Raw genomic sequence first — 13,424 nt, forward strand, 5'->3', positions numbered from 1 at the left:
TATTGGTAGAGGGAGTGAGTTCCGGAGTCAGGAGGTCATGTTGCAGCTGTACAAAACTCTGGTACGGCTGCATTTGGAGTATTGCGTACAGTTCTGGGTCACCTCATTATAGGAAGGACGTGGAAGCTTTGGAACGGGTGCAGAGGAGATTTACCAGGATGTTGCCTGGTATGGAGGGAAAATCTTATGAGGAAAGGCTGATGGACTTGAGGTTGTTTTCGTTAGAGAGAAGAAGGTTAAGAGGAGACTTAATAGAGGCATATAAAATGATCAGGGGGTTAGATAGGGTGGACAGTGAGAGCCTTCTCCCGCGGATGGAAATGGCTAGCACGAGGGGACATAGCCTTAAACTGAGGGGTAATAGATATAGGACAGAGGTCAGAGGTAGGTTCTTTACGCAAAGAGTGGTGAGGCCGTGGAAATCCCTACCTGCAACAGCAGTGAACTCGCCAACATTGAGGGCATTTAAAAGTTTATTGGATAAGCATATGGATGATAATGGCATAGTGTAGGTTAGATGGCTTTTGTTTTTTGACTTCCCATGTCGGTGCAACATCGTGGGCCGAAGGGCCTGTACTGCACTGTATCGTTCTATGTTCTAAGCTGGGGTGTTTCTTTAGAGCAGAGAAGGCTGAGGGGGGACCTTATCGAAGTGTACAAAATTATAAGGGACATATATAGGATAGATAGGCAGGAAATGTTTCCTTGAGTAGAAGGGTCTACAATCAGGGATTGATGCAAGGCGCTGGAGATTGAGAGGGGATGTGAGGAAAAATGTTTTCACCCAGAGGGTGGTGGGAATCTGGAACTCACTGCCTGAAAGGGTGGTTGAAGCGAGAAACCTCACGACATTTAAACATTTAAATAAGCACTTGAAATGCCGTAACATACAAGGCTACAGACCAAGTGCTGGAAAATGGGGTGAGAATAGATAGGTGCTTGAAGATAGGTGCAGACACAATGGACCAAAGGGCCTCTTTCTGTGCTATAAAACTCTATGACTCTAACCCTCACGAAGTCTACGGGGATACACTGATAGAGCTCCCCGTTTGATTTAGAATATGGGCCTCCCCACTAGTGGGCAGAGATTTGACCAGTTGGGGCTGTTAGCCCTTTAAATATCGGCCCAAACATGAAACAACACTCTCGCTAGTCCCCAACTGGGACTCTTATTGTTGTATGCCGCGTTGGCGCCTTAACCTGCAATTGTATAATAAACTTAGGTGAACCTTCTTTTCTGGGTTTCCTGGATCATTATACTCTCATATAACAAACATCTAGGGGATTCCGAGGAGACACCCACAGACATTCTCTTGGGGATTCAGAGTGGAGAGTGCATTGGACCACAGTCAACATGTGTGTTTAAAAGGGGACTGTGTGTGTCAATGAGACCATTTTAGTCTCAAATGTACTTTGTCGTCTGTGTTAATCTTAAAACTTGTGTGTATTTGTTAAACTAAGGAGGCAGTAATGGAGGATTGTATTATATTCCAATCTTTCAATGTTTGATAAATATTTTTTGTTATTAAAATTAATTTGCCGTCCTGTGACTCTGTTCTTCCACATGTGATAACAAAACGCAAATGTTATGGTCTTTTGAGCCAGGGTTCCATTCTGGAATCCTCTCATCCAGTTATAACATCAACTGGGATCATAACACTACCTCCACCTTAAAAAAATTCAGTGACCCTGTATCCACCCCTTCTGAGGCAGAGAGTTCCAAAATCTCACAACCCTCAAAAAAAAAATTCTCCTCACCTCTGTCCTAAAAAGGCAACCTCTAATTTTAAAACAGTGCCCTATAGCTCTGGACTCACTGTGAAGAGGAAACATCCTTTCCACATTCACCTTGTCAATATTGTTCAGGATCTTATATACTTCAATAAAATCACCTGTCAATCTTCTAAAACTCCAGTGTAAACAAGCCCAGTCTGTCTAACCTTTTCTCATAAGACAACCTGCTCATTCCAGGTATCAATCCTCTGTAATTTCTGTAACCGCTGTAAACTTGGCCATGATGTTCACTAGAAACAGGGGAAGAAGGTGCAGTAAACACACAATCAACAATTTTAATGATAAGGCCTCATTAGTTTGTTGTTGCCTTCCCTGCATGGCAGTCAGTGACCTGTGGGAAGTCAACCTGCACTCGGAACTAAATATCAGCTGCAGGCTGGGGGGCTGTGATCAAAGCAGGTGGGGGTTACTGTTTGTTTTATAATTCCCCAGGTTTCTTTCAATTTGACGTCGAATTGTTTCTTGCCCTATTTTTGCTCCTCACACTCAGCTTTTATTTGAGAATAAAACTAGTGCCTCAAGCAGCAGTCAGAAACGTTTTAATGTTTGCATCTATATGGATATGAGGATTGTTACTTTTCCTAGTCCACCCCAGTCAAACAAAAACTAAACAACAAAAACATCAAAGTAGATCAAAAACTGCAAAAAAATGATGATGATTAAAACAGAGCGCAAGTGGGAGCTTTACCCTCATTGGTACATCCTCTAAATTTTAGAGCTTAGGAGCTTTTTCCACTTGACCGAGAAACATTAACTCTGGCGTCAACATTCAGCAGTGCTGAATAGCAGAAAGCAGATCAGCTTGGTCTCCTGTTTCTCGGCTCACTATCAGAGGAAGACTGAAGTCCTTATGGAAGTTCAGCTCCTTCCGCCAAACACTCATGCCAGAAATACTGCTTTGTGCATGAGCCAAATTAAAAATTGTGCGAGCAATACTCCACATATCTGACTTAAAGGCACCGTCAGCAGAAACCTAATGAGGGGTCAAGAAAGTCTCAGAGAAATGAAGTTTAGCTGAACCACTGGAATATGTCTTGACCTAGGGGAATCCACCCAACTTCTGCTGAGTTACTTCAGGTTATTTTACCATTGTACATAAGTAACTGTGAGCAGACACCAATCATAACTTTATATCTTTCTTCCAAGTAAATGAAAAACTTCTTTAAAGAAGTTTAAACAATAGTTTGCTTGTTAAGTTCTGAATTTAGAGCCAGGAGAGACCGGTCTGAATGCATGCATGAAACGAGGCACTAAAGTTAATAATCACAAACAGCCTGGATTGCGACAATATACAATCAAATGAAACTAGGCCTTAACTTGAACTCAGTGATAGAGATACCCGGGAACATCATGTACCTTACAAAGTGGTGGCACCAGTTGATTTAAACGGACAATGATAAAAATGTACCATTTAACATGGCGAAGACATTTGTGCAAATGCAGCTAGCAGCATAACAATGGGAAGAGCAGGGAAGGGAGGAAAGAACAGTGGAATCACATATTGGAGACGACACAGCATGGCGAGGGAGCAGAACCAAGAAATAAAGGGAATTGCAGCATGTGGAAATGTAATGGAATAATAATCGAAATAGTTAAATACAACTAAAAATTAATTGTAAATGATAGACAAAAAGAATGACCTGCAGAGTAAGAAAAACAAGATGGCAAAATCATTAAAAGAGAAGAAAATCAGTGCACATGATTACCCAGTGGTCAGAAACTGTAACTACAGCGACAGAACTTCAAAATCCCATTATATTTACAGATTTAATTTCAAGGATGAAAACACTGACAGAAAGACATAATAATAAGTATAGTTATGATGTGGAGTGCACTGCCTGAGAGAATGTGGTGGAGGCAGGTTCAACTGTGGTTTTCCAAAGAGAATTCAACAAGCAATTGAAGATATTTAAGACCACCAGCTCCAAAAGGCACCAGATTTGTGTACACTATTGACTGAAATATTTAAATAGCGTAAGCATAAAGCACTCTCTTTAAGGAAGACCTTGTCCATAGCATCTTGAACCTTTGCAATTATGTCCCAATGGGTCTCAACTAATAACCAATCACCACTCCCCTAGGATCTAAAAGCTAGGCTATTCTCTTCCGTGAGAGACTTGATAATGATACCTGAGATGTGAACCTTGTAAGCAGAGCAAGAGAGTGGGACTAATTGGATAGTTCTTACAGTGAACTGGCAGAGGCATGATGGGCCAAATGGCCTATCTCATTCTGTGTGATGTGTTATCTAACTACACATTCTCATCTTTGCCCCATATCCTTTATTACCTTTGGTTAACAAAAATGTTTCAATCTCAGATTTAAAATTAACAATTGATCTCATATCAATTGCCATTTGCAACTGGAGTTCCAAACTACCACCAACATTTTTGTGAAGAAGCGTTTCTTAATTTTACTCTGAAAAGGTCTGTGCCAATTTTTTAGACAATACTCCGAGGTTCTTGCCTCCCACACAATACTAACTGCTTCTCTCTATCAGCCTATCTGTTCCCATTAATGTCCTGAATAGCTTGATCAAATGATCCCTTCACCTTCAATGTTTTGGGGGATACACTCCTTGTAATTTAACTCAGGGAGTCTGGTAGAAAGCACTTTCAATCCAACTCGATTATTCGCCACCACTCACCACCTTCAAACGTTTTAAATCCACGAGCTAAGCTCCAAGCCACTGTTCAATATAATGTGAAAGCACCAAGAACATGGGTATTATGAAAAGTATTACCAGTGATGCTCAGTTTATGCACACTGGTGGCAGTACTGCAATTGCGCATCAAATCTAGCATGTAGGATGAGGTTTAGGGTGAAGTAGTTCTGGGTATTGGAAACACTGTAGAGAATATGAGCACATTAGAGCAGATCCCAAGAATCTGAGAGAAATCAGACAGAAGATCCCAGGATCATGGATCATTGGGGATGATCCAGCAGTTTGAGGTCACTTAACTGGAGTGATCTGGGTGACTGCAGCTTGTGAAGATCAGAGAAACATTATTTGTAGAGAAGTACATGTGGTGTTATGCAGAGAAGGTCGGGTATTGTACTGTAAATTGTTCATATGGAGAGTCGGTGCAGACACATGTTAGGTCAAATAACACTGACAATTCTGCGATGAGACTAAAGCTGAAATTGTACAATTAGGGAATTTGTCTTCGGAAAAATCTGATTGAATTCTCCAGTTGATCAGTTGGATAGTTTTCAGATATTAGAGTACAGAAATGCTTCTATGTCTTTTAATTCACAAGGGACGATGTTTTGCAACTAAAACTGGAGTCATCTTGATGAGAGGAGGAGCTTTCCATAATTAACATGGAACAACAGTAAATAAGTAAGAACATCAAGCATTCAAATTCATCTTGTGAAATTTAGCACTTGAATAAACAAACTGAAACTCTTCAGCTTTTCCAGTGAAGTGAGAATAAGAAGTCCATTCTCAAATTAACAATATTTGTTTTGCTTTCTAAATGTCAAAAGCAACCCTAACTTGTATTGATCACAGGCTCCAACTAACAGCCAGCGATAAAAACTGAGCAAAATAAAGAGCAACTGTCAATATCTTAATAGTGCAACTTATTGCAATGATAATTTGGGAATGCAATCTACAATGTGTTTCGAGGGACATCTCAAAAATCTCAAATCCACATTGGTTAATGGGTACATATTCATGCATCAACTCATGATGCATGATGAGAAATTCAGAAACTTGTTCGCATTTACAATCTACAGATGCAACTCCTTTTAAAGAAAGAAAAGTCAAAGCTCAATATTGTCAGGTGTGTAGTTCTGGTACTAAAACTACTGTGAAGACATTAAAAGTTACAAATGACAATTCATGTATGCCTGCAATGATGCAGCACACAAACCTCCTCCTACCTTACCCAATCTCACCCTATCACATTGTCCCTCTATTCTTCCCTCCCTTATGCACTTTTCTAGCTTCAACTTAAATACACCAAATGAATGACAGAATGCATATTGTGATCAATGGACCTGGAACATTATCTGTTGCTCTTTTCACTGATGCAGCCAGACTAGACTTGCTGAGTAGTTCCAGCATTTTCTGTTTTTACTATAAATGAATGAAATGACTGGTGCAAGTGTCATTTTCTATTTTAAATGTTATTTCATTACTGACCAAGTTCTGCTGACTGATTTATTTATGAATCGTCTTTTTCTAATCGCTTTTCTCATTTTTGTATATTTGCTACTTCTTTGGATCGAATTTATTGCAGCTAGACTTTCACACATTTGTCAGTTGGCTCATAGCAAAAATGTGACACACTACATCGAATTTATTGCAGCTTGACTTTCACACACTTGTTAGTTGGCGTATAGCAAAAATGTGACAAAACTGGAATTGGATGTGAGATGCAAAACGTTCTATGTTGTGTGAAATGCCATGGGAAATCAAGGTCTGAGGCATAGTGAAGCAGTGTTAGAGGATGTGGGATAATTAGACAAGGAAGTCAAGGGTATAGGGAGCAGACAGGAAGGCGGAGATGGGACCAAATCCAGGTCAAATGGTGGAGCAGGCTGCAAAGGCCAAATAGTCTTCTACAGCTCCCAAGTTCCTAAACATGGGTGCACAGGTGTCAGTTTGAAGTCATACCTTTCTGTCCTCCATTAACGCTTACAGCACTTTAGGAAGCCAAGATGTAGAGGTGATAAAGTAGGACGGTTTCCTGCAGTTTAGACTGAGGAGTTGGGAGACACATAACAGAGATAAAGCTGAGGTATTATAGAGCTACTTGTGGTAGAGGATATAAATTGCATTCCTACAGGCTTACACAGGTAGCTTCCATGATAAATATTGGCATAGGAATTGGGTGCCAGTCCTGGCTCAGTGGCTTGAGCTCAAGACCCACTCCAGAGAGCACAAAATCTAGGCTGACACTTCAGTCTAATGTAATTTTATCAAAAACAGTTCAAATGGTCACATACATTATTGCTTTTTCTGGAATCTTGTCAACTGGCTTCTGCGATTTCCAACATTACAACAGTAACTACACATCGAAAGTACTTCAGTGACTGCAAGATGCTCCATAAATGTAAATTATTTCATTTTTACCTAGATGTGATAATTTTGAGTTAACTTCTTCGTTGACGGCGACTTCCAGTTGCGGCTATGCAGAGCTAAGTGGCACGTTCGGCGGCTCCCGCTTGGAACGGACTTTTGGGCTCGTTTCAGGGCCCCCAACGGCATTTTTTCGACATTTCCAGGTGTGGGAAGAAGACTGCAACATTCCCCCGACAGTGTATGGGTTGGACCAGGAACAGGGCGACTAAAAAAAGTGGTGGTGAACCCAAAGAAAGTGCGAGGGAAGAAGTGCAAGATGGCAGCGGGCGGGGACCAGGCAGCGTGGATGCAGTGGGTGCAGGAGCTGCAGGAGGTTATCCAGCGCTGCTTCAGTGAGCTCAAAGCGGACCTGCTGGAGCCAATGAAGGCTTCTATTGATAAGCTGCTGGAGACCCAGACGGCCCAGGGGGTGGCGATCTGCGAGGTCCGACAAAAGAGCTCCGATAACGAGGACGAGACATTGGGCTTAGCGGTAAAGGTGGAGGCACACGAGGCGCTCCATAAGAAATGGCAGGAACAGTTCGAGGAAATGGAGAATCAGTCGAGCGGAAGAATCTGCGGATTCTGGGCCTCCCGGAGGGGCTGGAGGGGTTGGATGTGGGGGCCTATGTGGTCACCATGTTAAACTCGCTGATGGGAACGGGGTCCTTCCAGGGGCCCCTGGAGCTGGAAGGGGCCCATAGAGTGCTGGCGAGGAGGCCCAAGGCTAACGAGCCGACGCGGGCGGTGCTGGTGCGGTTTCATCGGTTCGCTGATCGGGAGTGCGTGCTCAGGTGGGCCAAGAAAGAGAGGAGCAGCAGGTGGGAGAACGCGGAGGTTCGAATATATCAGGACTGGAGCGCGGAGGTGGCGAAGAAGAGGGCCGGGTACAACCGGGCGAAGGCGGTGCTGCACAGGAAGGAGGTGAAGTTTGGCATGCTGCAGCCGGCACGACTGTGGGTTACCTACAAGGACTGGCACCACTATTTTGAGTCCCCGGAGGTGTGGGCCTTTGTTCAGGCCGAGAAGCTGGACACAAACTGAGGGTCGGGATGGGTGGTCGGGGATTGCTGTTGGTGTGTTATATTTTGAGGGGGGGTTCTTTGCTCTTGTTTATTTTTGATTTGGTGTGGGTGGTTAGGGTGGGTTGGGCACTGTTTTGGTTGGGTCTGTCGGGTGGGCTCTTGGAGGGGGGCAAGTAAATGGAGTAGTGGTGGATGGCCGGTAAGGGGGGATGGGGCCCCGCGGGGGAGGGGGAGGCCCGAGTCGGGGGTGAGGGGACTGGGCCTGTAAAAGGAGCTGCGTCAGAGGTGGCGGGGCCAGGCAGGTGGAAAGCGTGGGCTTTTTCCCGCGCTGAAGGCTGGAGGGCGCGGGGCCGGGGAAGGGAGGGTTGTTTCCCGCGCTTGGGATCGAAGGGGGAGGCGGAGAGCCTACTGATGGGTAATGGAGGAGGAGGGGATGTCCCACAATGGGAGGAGTAGAAGGAGAGGCGGGAGTGGCCGGGGTCAGCAGGAGTCAGCTGACTTGCGGGAGTGCAATGGGGGGAGCAAAGCAGCTAGGAGGGGTCCTAGCTGGTGGGGGGCGTGGGGGGACCGGGTTGCTGCTGGTATGGTAAAGGGGGAGCTGGAGCGAGTAGAAGGGGTTGGGACGGGGGTCTGCTGCCGCGGGGAACGGGCCGGGCGTGGGGTGCGGGCGCATAGCTGGCCAAGTAGGGGTTATGGCTAGTCGGCGAGGGAGTGGGGAGGGTAGCCCCCTGATCTGGCTGAATACCTGGAACGTAAGGGGACTGAACGGGCCGGTCAAGCAGGCCTGGGTGTTCGCGCACCTGAAGGGGCTGAAGGCGGATGTGGTCCTGCTCCAGGAGACACACCTGAAGGTGGCAGACTAGGTAAGATTGAGGAAGGGGTGGGTAGGTCAGGTGTTTCATTCGGGGCTGGATGCCAAAAACCGGGGGGATGGCGATCTTGGTGGGAAAGAGGATGCCGTTCGAGGCGTTGAGCATTGTGACAGACAATGGCGGCAGGTACATAATGGTAAGTGGTAAGCTGTAAGGGGAGAGGGTGGTGCTGGTCAACGTACGCCCCGAAGTGGGACGATGAGGGTTTTATGCGGCACATGTTGGGTCGGATCCCGGACTTGGAAGTGGGGGGAGAGGGGGTCTTTAACACAGTGTAGGACGGGAAGGAAGCCGACGGCAGCTAAAGTGCTGAGGGGGTTTATGGACCAGATGGGAGGGGTGGACCCTTGGAGATTTGCAAGGCCGGGGACTAGGGAATTTTCATTCTTCTCGCACGTTCATAAGGCCTATTCCCGGATCGACTTTTTTGTTATGAGCAGGGCACTGATAGCAAGAATAGAGGAAAGCGAGTACTCGGCGATAGCCTTTTCGGATCACGCCCCGCATTGGGTAGACTTATTACGAGCTGGGGGAGGAGAGGGTCCAGCGCCCGTTGTGGCGCTTGGAGGTGGGGCTGTTGGCGGACGAGGAGGTGAGTGAGCGGATCTGAGGAAGCATAGAGAGATACCTGGAGGCCAACGATAACGGGGATGTCCGAGTGGAGATGGTCTGGGAGGCGCTGAAGTCGGTGGTTAGGGGAGAGCTAATCTCCATTAGGGCCCACAAGGAGAGGACAGAGCAGAGGGAGAGGCTGATGGGGGAGATGGTGAGGGTAGACAGGAGGTACGCGGAGGAGGGACTGCTGAGGGAGAGGCCTAGCCTCCAGGCCGAATTCGACCTGTTGACCACCAGGACGGCGGAGGCGCAGTGGAGGAAGGCCCAGGGGACGGTTTATGAATATGGGGAAAAGGCAAACCGGATGCTGGCGCTTCAGCTTTGGAAGCGGGACGGAGCTAGGGAGATCGGGGGAGTTAAGGATAGGGGAGGGAGTGTGGTGCGGAGTGGGGTTGGCATCAATGGGGTCTTCAGGGACTTTTATGAGGAACCGTATCGGTCCGAGCCCCCACTGGAGGAGGGAGGGATGGGCCGTTTTCTGGACCAATTGAGGTTCCCGAAGATGGAGGAGGGACCGATTGGGCTGGAGGAGCTGGCCTAAGGGATAGGGAGCATGCAAGCGGGGAAGGCACCGGGGTCGGACGGTTTCCCGGTCGAAATCTAAAAGAAATATGTGGACCTGTTGGGCCCGTTGCTGGTTAGGACCTTCAATGAGGCAAGGGAGGGGGGGGCTTTGTCCCATCGATGTCCCGGGCACTGATCTCCTTGATCCTGAAGCGGGACAAGGATCTCCTGCAGTGTGGGTCTTACAGGCCGTTTTCGTTGTTAAATGTAGATGCCAAGGTGCTGGCGAAGGTCTTAGCCATGAGAATTGAGGACTGGGTGCCGCAGATGATCCACGAAGACCAGACAGGGTTCGTGAAGGGGAGGCATTTGAATGCGAATGTGCGGAGGCTCCTGAACGTTATTATGATGCCGGCGGGGGAGGCGGAGATCGTGGTGGCGATGGACGCTGAGAAGGCCTTCGATAGGGTAGAGTGCGGGTATTTGTGGGAGGTGCTGAAGAGGTTCGGGTTTGGGGAGGGGTTCGTCAGGTGGGTGAGGCTGTTGTACGAGGTCCCGATGGCAAGTGTGGCCATGAACAAGAGGAGGTCTGAGTACTTTCGGTTGCATCGAGAGATGAGGCAGGGGTGTCCCCTGTTCCCCCTGATCTTCGCACTGGGGATTGAATCCCTCGCTATGGCACTGAGGGAGTCGAAGAACTGGAGGGGGTTGGTGCGGGGGGGGGGGCATAGGGTATCGCTCTATGCGGACGACTTGCTGCTATATGTGGCGGACCCGGTGGGGGGAATGCCGGAGGTAATGAGGATCCTCAGGGAGTTTGGGGATTTCTCAGGGTACAAGCTCAACATGGGGAAGAGCGAGTTGTTCGTGGTTCACCCAGGGGACCAGGAGTGGGGGATTGGCGAGCTCCCACTAAAAAGGGCGGAGAGGAGCTTCAGGTATTTGGGGGTCCAGGTGGCCAGGAGCTGGGGGGCCCTGCATAGACTTAATTTCACGAGGCTAGTGGAGCAAATGGAGATGGAGTTTAAGAGGTGGGACACGTTGCCGTTGTCCCTGGCGGGTAGGGTCCAGTCAGTTAAGATGACAGTGCTCCCAAGGTTTTTGTTCCTGTTCCAGTGCCTCCCCATTCTTATCCTGAATGCCTTCTTTAGGCGGGTCAACAGGAGCATAACGGGGTTTGTGTGGGCTTGAGGGACTCCGAGGGTGAGAAGGGTGTTCCTGGAGCGGAGTAGGGATGGGGGGGCTGTCACTGCCCAACCTCTGTGGGTACTACTGGGCCGCCAATGTGGCGATGGTGCGCAAGTGGGTGATGGAGGGGGAGCGGGCTGCATGGAAGAGGCTGGAGACGGCGTCTTGTGAGGGTACGAGTTTGGAGGCGCTGGCAACGGCGCCGCTGCCGCTCCCTCCACTGAGGTATACCACGAGCCCGGTGGTGGCAGCTACCCTCAAAATCTGGGGGCAGTGGAAGCGGCACAGGGGGGAGCCCCAATACAGGGGAACCACCGGTTTGTCCCAGGGAGAATAGATGGAGGGTTTTCGGGGTGGCACAGGGCAGGGATAAGAAGGTTGGGGGACCTGTTTGTGGATGGGAAGTACGCGAGTCTGGGTGAGCTGGAGGAGAAGTATGGGCTTCCCCCGTGGAACACCTTTAGGTATCTACAGGTAAGGGCATTTGCCAGGCGACAAGTGGTGGAATTGCCGCTGCTGCGGGCACGCACAGTACAGGACAGGGTGCTCTCGGGGAGGTGGGTTGGAGAGGGGAAGATCTCGGCAACTTACCAGGTGATGCAGGAGGAGGAGGAGGCCTTGGTGGTGGAGTTGAAAGGTAAGTGGGAGAAGGAGTTGGGGGAGGAGATCGAGGAGGGGACGTGGGCAGATGCCCTTGAGAGGGTGAATTCTTCCTCCTCATGCGCGAGGCTCAGCCTCATACAGTTTAAGGTGCTGCACAGGGCACACATGACTGGGACAAGGATGAGCCGGTTTTTTGGGGGTGAGGACAGGTGTGTTAGGTGCTCAGGGAGCCCAGCAAACCACACCCATATGTTCTGGGCATGCCCAGCAATGGAGGAGTTTTGGAAGGGCGTAGCAAGGATGGTGTCGAGGGTGGTAGGATCCAGGGTCAAACCGGGCTGGGGGCTCGCAATATTTGGGGTTGCAGGGGAGCCGGGGGTGCAGGCGGCTAAAGAGGCCGGTATTCTGGCCTTTGCGTCCCTGGTAGCCCGGCGAAGGATTCTTCTTCAGTGGAAGGATGCGAGGCCCCAAGCGTGGAATCCTGGATCAACGATATGGTGGGGTTTATTAAATTGGAGAGGGTGAAATTTGCCTTAAGGGGATCGGTGCAAGGGTTTTTCAGGCGGAGGCAACCGTTCTTGGACTTCCTGGCAGAACGGTAGACAATGGTCAGTAGCAGCAGCAACCCGGGGGGGGGGGGGGGGGGGGGGGGGGGAGGATTCTATTTTATTTGGGGGGGGGGGGGAGGCTTCTATTTTATTTTTGTTTGTCTACACTGGGCGATCTGAGGGGGTGTATATATTTGCTACGTTTGCTCTGTGTTAATTCGGGGTGTTAATTTATTATTTATGTAGAGGGGGAGGGGGGTACGGGGTTGTTTTATTTTGTTTTGTATTTAATTCTATTGGGTTCCTTTTTCATTTTGTTGTTGATATTTTGTGAAAACTTCAATAAAAATTATTTTTAAAAAAAAATTCTTCGTTGACCACAAAATTATTGCAGAAACATTGCTACAGGGAGCAAGGTTTTCTGGACAGGAAATGCATAGAGATTTTTTGATATATTATAGATCGATAGATTTTAATTCAAGACCATTGAAAATACATCTGTACATATGGGCAGCATGGAGCATAGTGGTTAGCACTGTGGCTTCACAGCGCCAGGGTCTCAGGTTCGAATCCCGGCTAGGGTCACTGTCTGTGCAGAGTCCGCATGTTTTCCCCGTGTCTACATGAGTTTCCGCCGGGTGCTCCGATTTCCTCCCACAAGTCTCCAAAGACGTGCTGTTAGGTAATTGGACATTCTGAATTCTCCCTCTGTGTACCCGAACAGGAGGCGGAATGTGGCGACTCAGGGCTTTTCACAGTAACTTCACTGCAGTGTTAATGTAAGCCTACTTGTGACAATAAAGATTATTATATGAAATGTTTGTCTCATTTGGAGTTTCATTGAATTTAGCACTGTTGGCTACTCCCATAATAAGATGTTATGACAATCACAGTAGAAACTGATGACTTGAAAGAAATTTAAACTTCCAGTTAATAGATGAAAGAACAGGATTTCACACTTTAAGACATTTACCATAACAAACAAACTAAAATCACTATTATCTAAACACTACTTTTCTTGGCAACCTCCACTTTAATACCACCCCTTCTTATTTTTAGCATAACAAAAAAAAAACACAATTCAAAGGTATACTTTACACTGTCCTTTTAGTAGAATTCAATTCTCCCGGTATTAATCCAAAACGACCCTTAGCCTCCGAGGATTTATTTGAATTTTTTCCTGTCGCAGTGTGCTAACCTCTAA

General features: G+C 47.7%; 1 protein-coding gene across 8 annotated transcripts in view; it reads right to left on the minus strand.

Moving 5' to 3' along the window:
- The window catches only part of arnt2 (aryl-hydrocarbon receptor nuclear translocator 2), a 503,807-nt gene that overhangs the window by 108,879 nt on the left and 381,504 nt on the right, over positions 1-13,424 (minus strand). Inside the window, exon 16 of one of the 8 annotated variants that reach the window (XM_072468771.1) lies at positions 12,737-13,005. The exons of the other annotated variants lie outside the window; for them this stretch is intronic. Coding sequence (XP_072324872.1) covers positions 12,995-13,005 — 11 coding nt within the window. The 3' untranslated portion in view covers positions 12,737-12,994. Of the gene's footprint in view, positions 1-12,736; positions 13,006-13,424 lie in introns of those variants that run through there. 8 annotated transcript variants of the gene reach the window in all.

This window comes from Scyliorhinus torazame, chromosome 12, assembly GCF_047496885.1.
Source record: "Scyliorhinus torazame isolate Kashiwa2021f chromosome 12, sScyTor2.1, whole genome shotgun sequence".
In the NCBI taxonomy this organism is placed as follows: Eukaryota; Metazoa; Chordata; class Chondrichthyes; order Carcharhiniformes; family Scyliorhinidae; genus Scyliorhinus; species Scyliorhinus torazame.